This window comes from Euprymna scolopes, chromosome 4 (assembly GCF_053919585.1).
Source record: "Euprymna scolopes isolate OS-2025 chromosome 4, ASM5391958v1, whole genome shotgun sequence".
Lineage (NCBI taxonomy): Eukaryota > Metazoa > Mollusca > Cephalopoda > Sepiida > Sepiolidae > Euprymna > Euprymna scolopes.
Genome location: NC_136485.1, coordinates 87460434 through 87477836, shown reverse-complemented (window position 1 = coordinate 87477836; position 17403 = coordinate 87460434). Strand labels below are relative to the sequence as shown.

Below are 17403 nucleotides of genomic sequence, written 5' to 3'. Positions count from 1 at the left end.
CCCACACATACGATCTATAGCAACCTCCCCTCTCCTCAATGGTTTACTTCTACTTGTACAGCTACCATTGCTCAAAGGCAGCATGTACCTATTTACAATGCCTCCCCACAGAGTTAGACACCAGGGACGTTTTTTTAACGTGGAGAAAAGGTACAAAAATAAAAATTGTCTCGGTCGTGAAGGACTGCTCCTCCACCGAAAGAGAATAAGAAATGGAAGTGCAGTATCTGAAAAACAGATACTACACTTTGATCTTGGCCAAAAGGCTAAGTCACGTGAAACCAATACTGCAGATTTATCCGACGTAAGTCCAGTACAAACAGACAAAAGTTTATTAAAGCTAGAAGTAATTGTAAACAAAGAAATAGCGAGAACCACCAGAAAATGCATCGAAGCGCAGAAATTAGGAACTCGTGATTTCTGGAAAATTTACACCAGTGTAGTAAATAATAAGCAATCAACAATTCCCCCACTATCCAACAATTATGAGGTTGTTTGCATGAAAACCAAGAAGGCTAACATGCGTTTGCCTCAAACTCTACATTGGACCAAGCAAACCACTACCTCCCTGATTTTCATTTGCAGACTAACACCACACTAGATGATCTGAAAATCATGCTTTCTCAGGTGCATGATATAATAAAAAAAATCTAGACACTTCAAAAGCATATGGACCCGATCTCATCCTGGCTGTACTAGTCAAAAAAATGCTCCGATGAGTTTGCTCCAGTCCTCTCCAAACTTTGCAACAAATGCCTTAACAAATCTTGCTTTCATGACTGCTGGAAAACTGCTTCTGTGGTACCAGTTTACAAGAATTCTGACCAAAAAATTATCACACCATTAGCATTCCTCTTTTCCCTAAAATATTTGCATCTATAATTAATAAAGCTATAGTCTATCACCTTACACTTGCTAAACTTCTGACCGACCAACAATATGGATTTAGGTAAGCTCATTCTACAGCAGATATCTTAACTGTAATCTCCGTATGTATATACCATACACTAGACAAAGCATGGGAAGGGGAGAGCAGTATCCCTAAATATAGCTAAAGATTTTGACAGGGTATGGCAAGATGGTCTTCAAGAAAATCAGATCATATGGTATCACTGGGCGAATAAGTAACATAATTAAATTTTTCTTGAATAAGAGAAGAAGGTTGTTCTCGACCGTTGTACATCTAAACAATATGATATAAATGCGGTGGTCCTTCCTTGGTCGATCCTTGGACCTTTATTATTTCTAATATTCATAAATGACCTCCTGATAAAATTGTCTCCGAGATGAGTATATTTGCTAAAAACACCATACTCTATAACAGGCATGAGGGGAGAACGAATGAACACATATCTAAGGCAATGGCAGAAACACTAGAGGAAGACTTCCAATATGTAGTGGAATGGGGACAAAAATGGATGGTCACATTCAATACTGCCGAGACTAATCTTGTTTCCTTCAATAATTACAAGAAACCTTCTCAACCACCAATAGCTATGGCTAAAGATACATTATCTGAAAGTACTTTTTTCAAACGCTTTGGCTTAATGTTCACGGGTAACATCAGTTGGTACAGATACATCGAGAGCACTGCCAAGGCTGCTTCAAAGAAGGTGGGCTCTCTCTACCTTGCTAGAAAGTTACTGATGCCTGAAAGTTTCCTGTAGCTCTATAAGGACAACATTCGCCCAGGTATGGAATATTGTTGTCACATTTGGGCTGGTGCATCTGCTACTGGTCTCTCACTCCTGAACCAGTTTCAAAAGAGAGTCGCCAACCTGATAGGTCCTGAACTGTCATCAGGCTCCAACCTCTGTCCTACTAATGAAATGTTGCATCCCACTGCCTGTTCTACAAGTATTTTAATGGTGGATGCTCCGACAAACTACAAGGCCTTGTACCCCCCCCGACGTAAATATCTCTGCCAAACCCAACAAGCAGCAAAGTCCCAACCCTAGCTAGTAGAGATCCCTAGATGTTAGAAAGCCTTCTACTCTAATAGTTTCTTCCCAAGAACTGCAAGACTCTAGAATTCTCTTCTGGGGCCTGTTTACCTAACTGTACTGACATGCAGAAGTTCAAGTGTAATGTGAACAGGCATCTTGTTGCTCAACTCCCTACATAGTATCCCTGCGACTTATGTCCTTGATAGTAGATCCCTACATCAAAGTGGCACTGTGCCTTGTCTTGGGGTGAAAATGTAATTAAAAAAATTAAATTAACAAACAATTCAAAATGGCGCCTTCATATGATGTCTATGACCATCATAAGTTATTTTTAAAAATCATCATTTCAATGTTCTCTTTTTTTTATCAACTTTAAAAAAACAAGTATAAAAAAATTAAATTATTAAGAAAAAATGAAACAAAATAATGAAGTTTCAATGACAGCTTCCACTTTAAACCACCACTTCAGTCTAAGTTATAATTTTCAAAAAAGTTAATTAGATATACTACTTTTACAAACGAGTATTTAAATTACATACCTAAATGGCCGGACTTGCTAAAAATATAACATCAACCTATGTTTTAACTAAAGCAAACTATCTACTTTTTAAAAATTCTTAACCATCGTTTTTGTGAGACTACTATTATGTAACATCAACAAAAAAATGATAGAAAATTCAGAGAATCTGCTTTTAATATTGTGGGGTTTGTGTTCGCAACGGATCCTTCAAGGTTGGGCATCAAATTTTTTTTAGTTAATCTACTTTCTTGGGCAACGTCGGGACACAGGCAGCTAGTAATAGAATATTTTAGAATTGATGCGGTAATCATTATTATTTACTGACATAAATTATTTTAAAAGGAAATAGAGATGAGAAATTAGACAATAACACTTTATTTTACTTACTCATTTGTGTTAAAAATATATAGGTGTTAAAAATATATTTGTATAAGTAGGCCTTTAATGTTCTGTAAATATCAGATGTAGGGAAAGTAGTCATATTTCTTTAGTCAGTAACGTAAATAAAATTGCCTACTTTTCTCAATTCTGATATTTGCAGAACAAAACTTCTATTCAATAATATTTTTCAATGCAAATAGACCACAAATAAGTAGATGAGTTTATGAGCAAAATTAATTGTTTTTTTAACTGATTTCTCAGAGTTATTTCCTTTAAAATAATTTATATCAGTAATAGTAACGATTACCATTGGTTGGTTGGTTGGTTGTTTTTGTTTTACGGCATATCAATCCTTTTCGGGTTATTTAATGCCGAATCCAAAGATTTTGAAGAATTTTTTTTTTAATAGAATATATTTGTTGTTTTCACGTCGGTTTCTATTTAACCCATAGTTGGGACCCTAACAGGTACTACCACTCCGGGTCAGAGTGGACCTGGGAGCAATGGTAATTAAAGGGTGGCTCCACACTCCTTAAAGCCCACAAGCTGGGGCCTCACCACTGGATATAGTTTAAGGTCATATCCAGGACCCCCATTGAGGAACTTTTACCCTCTGCAGGGGGGCAGTCGGCGTATTCTAATGCCCCACCGACAGGGCCGATTACCATTGGAGTCATTAATATAACGTAAAACAATCTCCCACTTCCTGACCAAAAAGAATTTTGGATCACCCAGACTACGTAGTGTAGAACAGAATGAGTAATCATTTATCACATTTCCGAGATGACTACCAAACGATTACCATGCTATCCCACGATATTGGGTAAAGCAATGGTAATAATTTTGTGTTGTAAGAATTTTCTTCTCACCCGTTTTAGCTCCAAGACATTGGCAAAAAATTAACAACAGTTACAACAAAACATACATCTAAAATTTGACACAAATTTTATTTGTTCTTCATTGCAAAAAAAAGGAAATGCTTATTTTGCCTGTGAGTAGAGCTGGTAACACCTCGAAAGGTAATAGTCCTTTTATCTTTAGTAGGAACTGGAATTCGGGTTCAGCACTGTTCGAAGATCGGATTAATTACAGCCGTTTGAATGAGGTTGGCATGATGCCTTCTGATGATTGATTCAATTCTCGACTAGTCAACATTAGAGAAGTTCATAATGCATGTTCATTTGAAGGAATTGTCATTAAAGACAGGTCAATAATTTTTACCATAAAAAGTCTCTGGGAGATATATATAATAATAACTTAGCCTAATCATTAAGGCTTAAAAAATAAAGTCTCAAGAAGATGAAGAGTAGAGACGCCAAATGCCTCATATTCAGAGAGTTGACTTCCAGGTTTCTTCTACGGCTGCTGTATCTGGAACTAAAAAAGGAAGGCATTCAAAAAAACCGCCAACCCAACTGCTCGGCGATTAAAATCTCGACTAATCTGATTGGTCTAAACAAAGACAGTGGGTGGCCAATCAGCCAATGAGGGGCTAACTTATAATTATAGAATTTCTCAGTTTTATAAAGTAATGCGAACCCCACTCTCAATCTAAAATATTTTTCCGGATATTTTGAAGGTGCGGACGTACTCTACGAAAACACACACACACACACACACACACAGACTGATTTTCCGTTGACACCATGGGGGGAGGGGGCAAATGCCGTGTCTACATCAGTAACTAAATAGTGACCTTGTGTCTTACATAGCCTTTTTGTGGTGACAATTGAATAGGTTCACCCGTGAATTCGTTCTAAAGATCATGTGTTGTGTGCTTCATGAACTCTCGTATTTTGAAATTGAATAGATTGTTTTAAAGCGTGGCTTGTTGAGTATTATTACCATTATTGTTGATCAAATCGCGAGTTTTAACACCCTTTTTTGCACCAAAAAGTAATTGATAAATAACACCTTCGGTTAAATCACCCTTCCCGTACTTAAAATGATATTCTATTTTTTTTTTTTTTTTTTTTTTTTTAGACGATTACATGTGAGCAACATGAAAAACTTGGCGAAAAGAAGAAAACCAAACGAATACAAAACAATTATTTCAGAATTACTGGATGGAAGGCAGTGTCTTCTATAAATTTAACGTAAAAATCATCTTCATTTTCGTATCATTTTGACTTTTTAGAGCAGTTAACTAAAAGATTTTACCACTAACCCCCACCTTCAAATTCGACTGGCAAGGCAATAAACCTATACGTAATAGCCTAAAAAGGTAGATCACCCCTCCCAAAAAATATAACCGCAGATAACTTATCCCCCATAGCAAAAAGAAAAAAAAATGATTAGTTGCCCTGAAATGGTAGAATGGCCCGAAATTGAGGAATCATTTTACGTTGAACATACCTCATTCTAAATTCTAAAATACTTTTTTTTTTTTTTTTTTTTTACTATCATGTATTTTCGGGGTTTCTGGAAGTTATTGCCGTTTTAAGAGGATTTAGCTGGGGGATCAATTTACGTTAAATTTATATATGAAATTGATTCCTCACTCTAAATTCTAAATTAATTTCGTTTTTATTCTTCTTTCGGTATTATTCATATGTAACCGTCTAAAAAAGTAGCATCTCATTTTTGGAGAGGGTGAGGGGAGGGACAGCTGAGTGTGTTAATCTACAAATTTACCATTGTTTCAATCAAGTTTTTCTCCTCATACATATATATATATATATATATATATATATATATAAATTTATTTACTTGTGGGATAAAAGAGTAGTATCTGTTCTGTTCTAAATCGGAGAAGATCCTTCCAGACTGGGACAATTTAAATTTTTATTCCAATCCAGTATGCACAGATTTAAGGAACTGAATTTTTTCTATATTAAAGGTCTATCTTGTATCTCTGCCCTCATGGGGAGACAAGTAAATAACGACAGGTTATTTCTTTAAAAAATTGTCCCTTCACTGCAGCGTGCAGTGCAGCTGCAGCGGTACAACTAGTTTGGATTTTGATTTTTGTTTCGCGAAATAATGTTTATTTGAAGATCACTGAGCGTAATTGTTGAAAATGTAAGCAGGAAAATGTTTACATTTTTTATCACCTTTACATAATGTCTGGTAAGAGTAAAGAATTTAATTATCGATGGCCATTATTTATTTGCATAGATTAAAGTAGAGTAGAGAGCTGATCTTCTTTCATTAAACAAGACAGAAACAAAAGTGTATGGAGGGCAGCGAGCACCGACTCGCGAAATTGCACTAGATTTTTTTATTATTAGTACCGAGACCGAGTACCGTAAATATTATATTGGCGATATAATTATGTTCAAGGAAATGTTAATGAAAACAATTTGTTTTGTTTTACCTTCTCATTTATGACGTATTTGCATTTAAAAAGAAATAAAATAAAATAATAGTCAATATAATTATAAGAATTTCAACTTTCATAATTATTGGTCGTGAATAAAATAAAAGAGGTCGGTACTTAGGCAGAATACAGACCGTACTATTTTCAGATAATATTTTCAAGTTAAATTTAATTTTTACGGTATCTCTTTCTTTAGGTGAAGATACAGAATAGTTTGTTTTTTGTTTTTTTTAATAAAAAAGTCACACCTCCCTGCGTTAAGAATGCGTTTCTAAATAATACCGTTATTTCCACACGGTCCACATTCTGCATAAGCGTCTAACAGCATTCGTACAGTTTCATATTCCCAAGCAAATTAAGAAAGCCATTCTTAATGGGTATGTGGTGGGGCTTTGTTAACTCTTACGTTGCGTGACGCAACTTTCCTAGAATGAAAACAACTTGCATGGAAATGTTAAACTGAATGCTGATTATTATTTTTATTTTTTCGTCACAAACAAGTAGGTAAACCAAAACTAAATTGTTTTTTTTTTATTTTATTAATTTCTTAATTTGTATTTCCTTTAAAATAAATGGTATTTGCAAAGAATTTGATCTGCAATGTTCTTTTTTAAAATCCAGACCCAAGTTTTGGGTTTAGTTTGGTATAAGTCTGTTTCGGTTCAAATTCTGTAGAAGTACCAAATCATTTATGTAACGTTTGCCATGTTTTTATTTAGATAGTTCTTTGAGAATTTCTTTTTCCATATACCTTTAGCAATATTGCTTTTTACTCGGATGGGATACAAAAGACTTCAGATATGGGTGGAGTCATCTTATAGCTTTCCCTACCTGGATCCAACGAGATATATTTATATAGGGGCTAGAAAAAAAAAGCAGCGAAAAGAATCAAGAAATGTCATTAATCCGTACCTCAAGTGTAAAAATGTAAATTACCACTCCCCCTCTATATATCTCGCTTTCATTATCAGTGTTGTTCCACTGTTCTAGTAGCACTAGTATGAGTTGTCGTATACCAACCATCCAGGTTTGACTTTTTGAAACTTGTAATAAATCCGCAGGTATGCAGCCGGTAAATTTCTCGGGGTAAAACGTAAGGATGAGATTTTTTACTTACTTTCCTTTTCAATGTTTATATATATATATATATATATATATATATATATATATATATATATATATATATATATATATAACGACCCCACTTTCTCTCTATATCTTTAAATCAAACACGAAAAGAAAACAAAAACACTATATTAGTACTTACCTCCGTTCAGAGTCTGTAGACTATCCGGAATTTGATAGAGCAAGCAAACGACTATGACATACAAATAGGACCGATGTAAATTCCTCTTCATAGTGCATGTTTCTGAAGATTTTGGTTAATTCACTATCCGTTTCGAAGGGGGGGAGGTAAGTTCCGCAATTATTCTCCACAAAAACACACACACACACACACATATATATATAGATATATAGATAGATAGATACTTGTTCTCTTTGTTTTGTTTGTTTCTCAAACCTTGGATATAGTTTTACTCTTCTTTATATATATAAAAAAAATATCCTTTCTTTCCCTATCTGGATGCGCTCCATCTGCATACGCAGGTGCGTGCGAACGTGTCCACATTTATGTGTGCGCGGGTACGACTTCATGCGCTCGTGTACGTGATTATATATATGTGTGTTTTTCTGTGTATACGCTTCGACTAATGTGTCCGTTTTAATACATATTTTGAAATTCTGTTTATGTTATTCTTAACCTTATGATTGTCCATGTGCAAGCCTGAGTTTGGGGGTACTCTTTCTCTGGCTATTATCGTTGTTACCTCATGTCTACTACTACTACTACTACTACACTACTACCACCACCACCACAATAATAATAATAGTAATAATAATAATAATAATACCACTACTAAAGAGTGTGTTTTATTACTACTACTACTACTATTACTATTACTACAGTACTATCACCAAATAATAATGTTCACGCACTTTTTTATAAGCTGCTGCTGATGATGGTTACTAGAAAGGGGGAATAAGTTTCTTTTACTGATTGTGCTCCTATAAAATTGCTGCTTCCTTCAACAGGTTGATGATTATCATGATGACTATGATGATAGTTGAAATTGTTTTATTTGTTTATATTTATTCACTAAGTCGCGATGTAGTAGTAGTAGTAGTAGTATTAATAATAGTTGTTCTTTTTATTTTATACTCAAAGTACAACTATTACGACTACTACTACCACTACGAATTACAGCCGGTCTATTTCGACAAGGGGAGGTAGGCCAAGGTTCGTTTTTTACTGCCAAAAAAGTGAGACCGTTTATTTTACCGAATATTTTTAATAAGTAATAAATAATAAAGGTTTAAAGTTTTTTTCTCACCTGAGGAAAACCTTTCAAATAAGTAAATCTCAAATGTTGCTAGCAAGTTTGTCTTTTCTTGTTCTGATACTATTATTTATTTTTTAAATCAAAGTCCTAAGTACAGTTCCATAAGTATTACTACCTAATAACCCCCAATCTGGAACAAACAGTCCTCTTTGGAAATCTTTGAAATTGTTAACAAATGATTGAGATGATTTGAGGCGGTTAAAGGATGCGGTCTAATCAATAACAAATCATCACAAAATGTAGAAGGAATTCACTCATTTGGAGATTAGTTAATGCCAAAACACATCGCCATCAATTCAGTGTATGAGGTTAATCGAATACACAACCCAGGGATTTTAATTTTGTATCGTCGATTCCAAAACACCTGATAGTATCCATCGAATCAGAATAGAAACAAGTAAAAGCAACAAAAATTGTGATTTCTAGACACGAAAAGTAATGATTAAAATATTATTAGAGTGTGACATGTAGTAATGAAAAGTAATGATTAAAATATTATTAAAGTGTGACATATAGTAATGAAAAGTAATGATTAAAATATTATTAAAGTGTGACATATAGTAATGAAAAGTAATGATTAAAATATTATTAAAGTGTGACATATAGTAATGAAAGGTAACGATTAAAATATTATTAAAGTGTGACATATAGTAATGAAAAGGTAATGATTAAAATATTATTAAAGTGTGACATTTCGTAATGAAAAGTAATGATTAAAATATTATTAAAGTGTGACATATAGTAATGAAAGATAATGATTAAAATATTATTAAAGTGTGACATATAGTAATGAAAGATAATGATTAAAATATTATTAAAGTGTGACATATAGTAATGAAAGATAATGATTAAAATATTATTAAAGTGTGACATATGGTAATGAAAGGTAATGATTAAAATATTATTAAAGTGTGACATATAGTAATGAAAAGGTAATGATTAGAATATTATTAAAGTGTGACATATAGTAATGAAAAGGTAATGATTAGAATATTATTAAAGTGTGACATATAGTAATGAAAAGTAATGATTAAAATATTATTAAAGTGTGACATATAGTAATGAAAAGGTAATGATTAAAATATTATTAAAGTGTGACATATAGTAATGAAAGGTAATGATTAAAATATTATTAAAGTGTGACATATAGTAATGAAAGGTAATGATTAAAATATTATTAAAGTGTGACATATAGTAATGAAAAGGTAATGATTAAAATATTATTAAAGTGTGACATATAGTAATGAAAGTAATGATTAAAATATTATTAAAGTGTGACATATAGTAATGAAAGATAATGATTAAAATATTATTAAAGTGTGACATATAGTAATGAAAGGTAATGATTAAAATATTATTAAAGTGTGACATATAGTAATGAAAAGGTAATGATTAAAATATTATTAAAGTGTGACATATAGTAATGAAAAGGTAATGATTAGAATATTATTAAAGTGTGACATATAGTAATGAAAAGTAATGATTAAATAGTATTAAAGTGTGACATATAGTAATGAAAGATAATGATTAAAATATTATTAAAGTGTGACATATAGTAATGAAAGGTAATGATTAAAATATTATTAAAGTGTGACATATAGTAATGAAAAGGTAATGATTAAAATATTATTAAAGTGTGACATATAGTAATGAAAGGTAATGATTAAAATATTATTAAAGTGTGACATATAGTAATGAAAGATAATGATTAAAATATTATTAAAGTGTGACATATAGTAATGAAAGATAATGATTAAAATATTATTAAAGTGTGACATATAGTAATGAAAGATAATGATTAAAATATTATTAAAGTGTGACATATAGTAATGAAAGGTAATGATTAAAATATTATTAAAGTGTGACATATAGTAATGAAAAGGTAATGATTAGAATATTATTAAAGTGTGACATATAGTAATGAAAAGGTAATGATTAGAATATTATTAAAGTGTGACATATAGTAATGAAAAGGTAATGATTAAAATATTATTAAAGTTTGACATATAGTAATGAAAAGGTAATGATTAAAATATTATTAAAGTGTGACATATAGTAATGAAAGGTAATGATTAAAATATTATTAAAGTGTGACATATAGTAATGAAAATGTAATGATTAAAATATTATTAAAGTGTGACATATAGTAATGAAAAGTAATGATTAAAATATTATTAAAGTGTGACATATAGTAATGAAAGATAATGATTAAAATATTATTAAAGTGTGACATATAGTAATGAAAGGTAATGATTAAAATATTATTAAAGTGTGACATATAGTAATGAAAAGGTAATGATTAAAATATTATTAAAGTGTGACATATAGTAATGAAAGATAATGATTAAAATATTATTAAAGTGTGACATATAGTAATGAAAGATAATGATTAAAATATTATTAAAGTGTGACATATAGTAATGAAAGGTAATGATTAAAATATTATTAAAGTGTGACATATAGTAATGAAAAGGTAATGATTAAAATATTATTAAAGTGTGACATATAGTAATGAAAGGTAATGATTAAAATATTATTAAAGTGTGACATATAGTAATGAAAAGTAATGATTAAATAGTATTAAAGTGTGACATATAGTAATGAAAGATAATGATTAAAATATTATTAAAGTGTGACATATAGTAATGAAAGGTAATGATTAGAATATTATTAAAGTGTGACATATAGTAATGAAAAGGTAATGATTAAAATATTATTAAAGTGTGACATATAGTAATGAAAAGTAATGATTAAAATATTATCAAAGTGTGGCATATAGTAATGAAAAGTTTTGGGAGTTTAGTTAATGCTTTTCGGGCACTCCCTGATAAAATAAATACTTCAACACAAGCTACTGAATAAACGAACAAACGACTTCGTAAAACTTGCAATGAAAAGGTTTATTGAAGTAAGGCAAGATGCTATTTAGATATAGCTGGGATAGAACTCGTCCGCCTTTGCTCGGTATTTATTCCCAAGTGGGAATCGTCGATACCGGTGTAGACAGAGAGAGAGAGAGAGATTGAGGAAACAGGTCCGCTCTCTTTGACGTCTTGCTGGAAAAAAAAGAGTTTTTTTTGTCCGGGACGGAAGCAGTTATAGTTCCTTAAGGAGGTAAGGAAGATCACTGCACTATGCCTCTGATTGGTCAGTATGTGCATATCGCACAGTCAGGGGAGGCACTGACGCACAAGAAAAGAGTTCTATTTGTTTCTGCTACATAACCCCCTGCTTAGGCTTAAAGCCGACAGAGAAAAAGTTAGCAGAACGGATAGCAAAAAAAAATCAAATAAAAATGTCAATTTATTCAAGTTATTTTTTTGTTTTTACGAAGAAAAAAAAATGTTCTTAGTTTTCTGTGAAAAGTTGGGGAATATTCTTTTTTTTTTTATGAAACGTTCTTTTTTGTAGAAAGGAGAGAAAGAAAGGTTTCTTTTTTAACAGAAATATACAGTTTTACATAGTTTCTTTGGCCAATGTACGCGTCGGCCACTACGTGTAGTGGTCACATAACTGTTCTCACATGGAGCATTTACTTCAGGTGTATGATGATGCTGTGTGTATGTTGGAGGAATGTGTAGCTCATGTATTAATGTGTCCAGAAAGGCTCTTTTTACCCTATCTATGGAAACTGTCTCTTTTTTACAACTAATGTCGAGGATAAAAGTTTTATCAGTGCGTGAAAGTATGCGATAAGGGCCAGTGTAGGGTGGAGTTAGGGGAGCTTTTACTGCGTCCTTTCTAAGGAACACGTGGGTCCATGTTGATATGTCCTTTGGGACCAAAGATTTTATGGTCTGTTTACTAGGGTGCATTGGTGGTAGCTTACTGAGATAGGCTCGTAGTCTGTTGACATACAGAGCTGAGTCAGTTGTTGTATCCTTTATCGGGGTCAGCATCTGACCTGGCAATGATAGAGGTGCTCCATAGACTAGTTCGGCTGCAGAATATCCCAAGTCCTCTTTGATTGAGGCACGACAGCCAAGAAGGACAACTGATACATATTCGCTCCATCGCTGTTGGTCAGGGTAAGCATGTAATGCTGCTTTCAATTGGTGATGGAAGCGTTCTATCATCCCGTTAGAAGCAGGGTGATAGCTTGTAGTGCGAATATGTTGGATCCCTAGCATTCTGGAGAGTTCCTGGAAGAGGTGGGATTCAAACTGTACGCCACGATCAGTGGTGATGGTAGTGGGAACTCTGTAACGCAATATCCAGCCTGATATAAGAGCTCATGCTACGGACTCAGCCGAAATGTCTGTGAGGGGAATGGCTTCAGGCCACCGTGTGAAACGGTCTATACAGGTCAGGAGATAAGTGAATCCCTGACTGACCGGCCAAGGTCCAACCAGGTCGATGTGCACATGGCTAAACCGAGCGTCTGGGGTGGTGAATGTTCCAAGGGGTGCACGGATATGCTTGTGCACCTTTGACTTTTGGCAGGATACACAGGAACGTGTCCAGGCAGTGATATCACGCCTCATATGTGGCCAGAAAAATCTAGCTGTAATCAGCTTCACTGTGGCTCTGCATCCGGGGTGTGCCAAATTGTGTAGGGTGTCAAAAACAACTTTATGATGAATCAATGGAACGAATGGTCGAGGTGAATCCATTGAGGTGTCACAAATGATCTGTGTGTCCGAGGTAGGCACGGGCAGGTATGCGAATTTGCAAGTTGCAAATTCAGGTGATGACGGATCCAACGTGTCCAGACTTGGCTGGTCTAAGGCCATCTGCTGTAAGCCGATATCCGATGGTTAGGACAGAGAATTAATGGGAAGGTGGGACAAAGCATCTGCCGCAGCATTCTGCTCACCTGAGATATGTCGAATATCGCTGGTAAATTGCAAAACAAAATCCAAGTGGCGTGTTTCATGGGGAGAATATTTGTTCGGCTTAGAAAGAAGTGCATATGTAAGCGGACGGTGATCAGTGTAGATCACAAATTGACAGCCCTCGAGTGAATGTTGGAAATGTTTCAGTGTGAGGTACATTGCCAGGAGTTCATGGTCAAACGTGCTGTAACGTTGTTCTGTCGGTTTCAGCTGTCTCGAAAAGTATGCGAGAGGTTATAACTGTTATTGGTGCTGCTGTTGCAATACTGCACCTACAGCTGTGCCTGATGCGTCAACGACCAGTGAAAACTGGGCATCATGTACAGGATGTGCCAGTAGAGATGCTGTCGCTAGTTTTGTTTTCACTTCATTGAAAGCTTTTAGCTGGGCCTCATTAAGTGAGATCTGCTCATTTTTCTTCTTCCTGTTACGTAACAGGTCGGAAAGAGATGCTAGAAAATTCACACAGTGTGGGATAAAGCGTCTGTAGTAGTTCAACAGACCGAGGAAGTGCCTTAGTTGGCGAAGTGAAGTGGGTGGTTGAAGGTCTTGCAGAGCCTTCAACTTTTCCGGTAACGGAGATATACCGTCTGGGCTGATAATGTGGCCCAGGAAAACTAGTGACGAAGCACCGAAAACGCATTTACCAGGGTTAATCCTCACCTGGTATTGCTGAAACCGCTCAAATAGTAGGCGGAGATGAGTGACATGTTTTTCAGGTGAGGCACTTGCCATGAGGATGTCGTCTATATAATTATAGACGAAGTCCAAGTCGCGCACTACTTCGTCCATGAAACGCTGAAATGTGCTAGCCGCGTTTTGTAAACCAAAAGGCATAGTTAAGAATTCAAACGCTCCAAATGGAGTTGTTACCGCAGTCTTAGGTATGTCAGCCAGATTCACTGGAATCTGATGGTAAGCCTTAACTAGGTCTAGTTTGGAGAAGGTCTTATAACCATGCAGAGAGGAAGCAAAATCTTGTATATGTGGGATTGGGTAATGATTAGGTACCGTCATGGCATTGAGTCGTTGGTAGTCCCTAGTCGGACACCAATCTCCATCTCGTTTTGGGACCATATGTAAAGGGGAAGCCCATCGACTGGACGAGGGGCGTATTATTCCTAACTGCAGCATATGGTTAAATTCTGCCTTCGCTGCCTTAAGTTTATCAGCAGAGAGGCGGCGAGGGCGTGAGAAAACAGGAGCACCTGTGGTCTCGATGTGGTGTTTTGTGGTGTGCGTGGGTTTGTTCACCACAAAATTTAAGTTGGTTAACTCCGGGTAGGAATCTAAGGCGGTCTGATACAGGCTATCTGAAGCGGCAATGAAGAATACTGGGCTGGTATTTGTTATAAAGAAAACGACAACAGATAAAAAAAATTAACTATCCAAAATATAGATAAAAAAAATTAACTATCCAAAATATAGATAGGACCACGTGGGGGAAAAAGGGGAAATATTTAAACGGAGGCAAAAATAAGAAAAATATTTAACAGGCTAAAAAAAGGAGAGGAGAAAAAAAAAATTTTACCAGAAAATAGACTAGAAAAATGGTTCAAAAGAGCAGTGGTAAAAAAAAAAATGGATAATATGTGTGTGTGGGTGTTTTTTTTTGTGTGTATGCCTGTGTGTGTAACCTATAATCTGGAAGTAAATGAATTCTTTAACTGGGTACTTACGTTTTGGCCCATACGTGATAGCAAGTTTTTTTGTTTTTTTTTTTAGTAAAAGTTCTCTTTTTTATTTCACAGAATTAACTGTCCCTCAAATTACTTGGACCCTGTTCGCATGTGAGTGTGTTCTAGCGTCGTTTTCCCCAGGAGGAGGGTGAAAGAAAAGCTTTTAGTCACTTTGGTTTTCAAGTCATTTACAACGAAATGCTATCCGTGTCTCTCGCGTTCTTTTTCCTAGGAATCCACCACGTGGGCTAAAAGAGTCTGGTGCAGGAAATAATGTCGTCTTTTTTCTTTTTTTTTTGATACGGTGACGAAGAAAAAAATGTTTCCGTGAGGAATTTTTTTTTTTTTTTATATATATATATATATCCTTCCCAGAGGTGTGATGTTTATCCGTAGTATTACTTTCTTGAGGAAAGTATTTCAGGAATTCTGCTCGCCGTCCCTTTCCTTGCTTACACGGGGTAGAAGTCCGACTTGTGTAACACGTCGGGGTCACCATTTTTGGGAGTTTAGTTAATGCTTTTCGGGCACTCCCTGATAAAATAAGTATTTCAACACAAGCTACTGAATAAACGAACAAACGACTTCGTAAAACTTGCAATGAAAACGTTTATTGAAGTAAGGCAAGATGCCATTTAGATATAGCTGGGGTAGAACTCGTCTGCCTTTGCCCGGTAGTTATTCCCAAGTGGGGACCGTCGATACCAATGTAGGTAGAGAGAGAGAGAGAGAGAGAGAGAGAGAGAGAGTGAGGAAACAGGTCCGCTCTCTTTGACGTCTTGCTGGAAAAAAAAGAGTTTTTCTTGTCCAGGACGGAAGCAGTTATAGTTCCTTAAGGGGGTTAGGAGGATCCCTGCGCTATGCCTCTGATTGGTCAGTATGTGCCATATCGCACAGTCAGGGGAGGCACTGACGCACAAGAAAAGAGTTCTATTTGTTTCTGCTACAAAAGTAGTGATTAAAATATTATTAAAGTGTTACATATAGTAATGAAAAATAATGATTAGAATATTATTAAAGTGTGACGTGTAGAAATGAAAGGTAATTATTAAAATATTATTAAAGTGTGACATATAGTAATGAAAGGTAATGATTACATTATTATTAAAGTGTGACATATAGCAATAAAGTAATGACTAGAATTTTATTAAAGTGTAACATATAGTAATGAAAAGTAATGATTAGAATATTATTAAAGTGTGACATATAGTAACGAAAAGTAATGATTACAATATTATTAAAGTGTGACATATAGTAATGAAAGGTAATGATTAGAATATTTTTAAAGTGTAACATATACTAATGAAAAGTAATGATTACAATATTATTAAAGTAGACATTTAGTAATGAAAGATAATGATTAGAATGTTATTAAAGTGTGACATATAGTAATGAAAGGTAATGATTAAAATATTATTAAGGTGTGACATATAGTAATGAAAGGTAATGATTAGAATATTATTTAAGGGTTACATGTAGTTATGAAAGGTAATGAATAAAATATTATTAAAGTGTGACATATAGTAATGAGAGGTAAGTGTTAGAATATTATTAAAGTGAAATGTAATGATTAGAATATTATTAAGGTGTCACATATGGTAATGAATATAATGATTAAAATATTATTAAAGTGTGACATATAGTAATGAAAGATAATGATTCGAATATTATTAAAGTGTGACATATAGTAATGAAAGGTAATGATTAGGATATTATTAAAGTGTGACATATATTAATGAAATATAATGATTAGAATATTATTAAAGTGTGACATATAGTTATGAAAGATAATGATTAAAATATTATTAAAGTGTCATATATATTAATGTAAATAATGATTAGAATATTATTAAAGTGTGACATATAGTAATGAAATGTAATGATTAGAATATTATTAAAGTGTTACATATAGTAACGAAAAGTAATGATTAAAGTATTATTAAAGTGTGACATATAGTAATTAAAAGTAATGATTAAAATATTATTAAAGTGTGACATATAGTTATTTAAGGTAATGATTAGAATATCATAAACGTTTTGCATATAGTAATGAAAGGTAATGATTAGAATAAAAGTAAAGTAAGATATATATTATTATGTATATTTTTATAAGGGATTGTGATTAAAATATTATTTAAATGTTACATAAAGTGATAAAACTTAGTGGTTAGAGTACTGGTAAACTGAGATAAGGAGGAGAATATTTATTTTTGGAATAAATTGAAAGTATATTGTCTGTAGGAGAAATTCTACTAATAAACAGCTTGAATAGTGTCATCTCTGATTGTGGAAGTCTATCATTTAAGCACTGGGAAAGTGTG

At 33.7% G+C, this 17403-nt stretch overlaps 1 protein-coding gene across 2 annotated transcripts in view; it reads right to left on the bottom strand.

Moving 5' to 3' along the window:
* Positions 1–17403, bottom strand: part of LOC145268737 (acetylcholine receptor subunit beta-like 1) — a 637640-nt gene that overhangs the window by 177177 nt on the left and 443060 nt on the right. The window contains exon 1 of one of the 2 annotated variants that reach the window (XM_080124321.1): positions 7434–8010. The exons of the other annotated variant lie outside the window; for it this stretch is intronic. Coding sequence (XP_079980447.1) covers positions 7434–7524 — 91 coding nt within the window. The 5' untranslated portion in view covers positions 7525–8010. Of the gene's footprint in view, positions 1–7433; positions 8011–17403 lie in introns of those variants that run through there. 2 annotated transcript variants of the gene reach the window in all.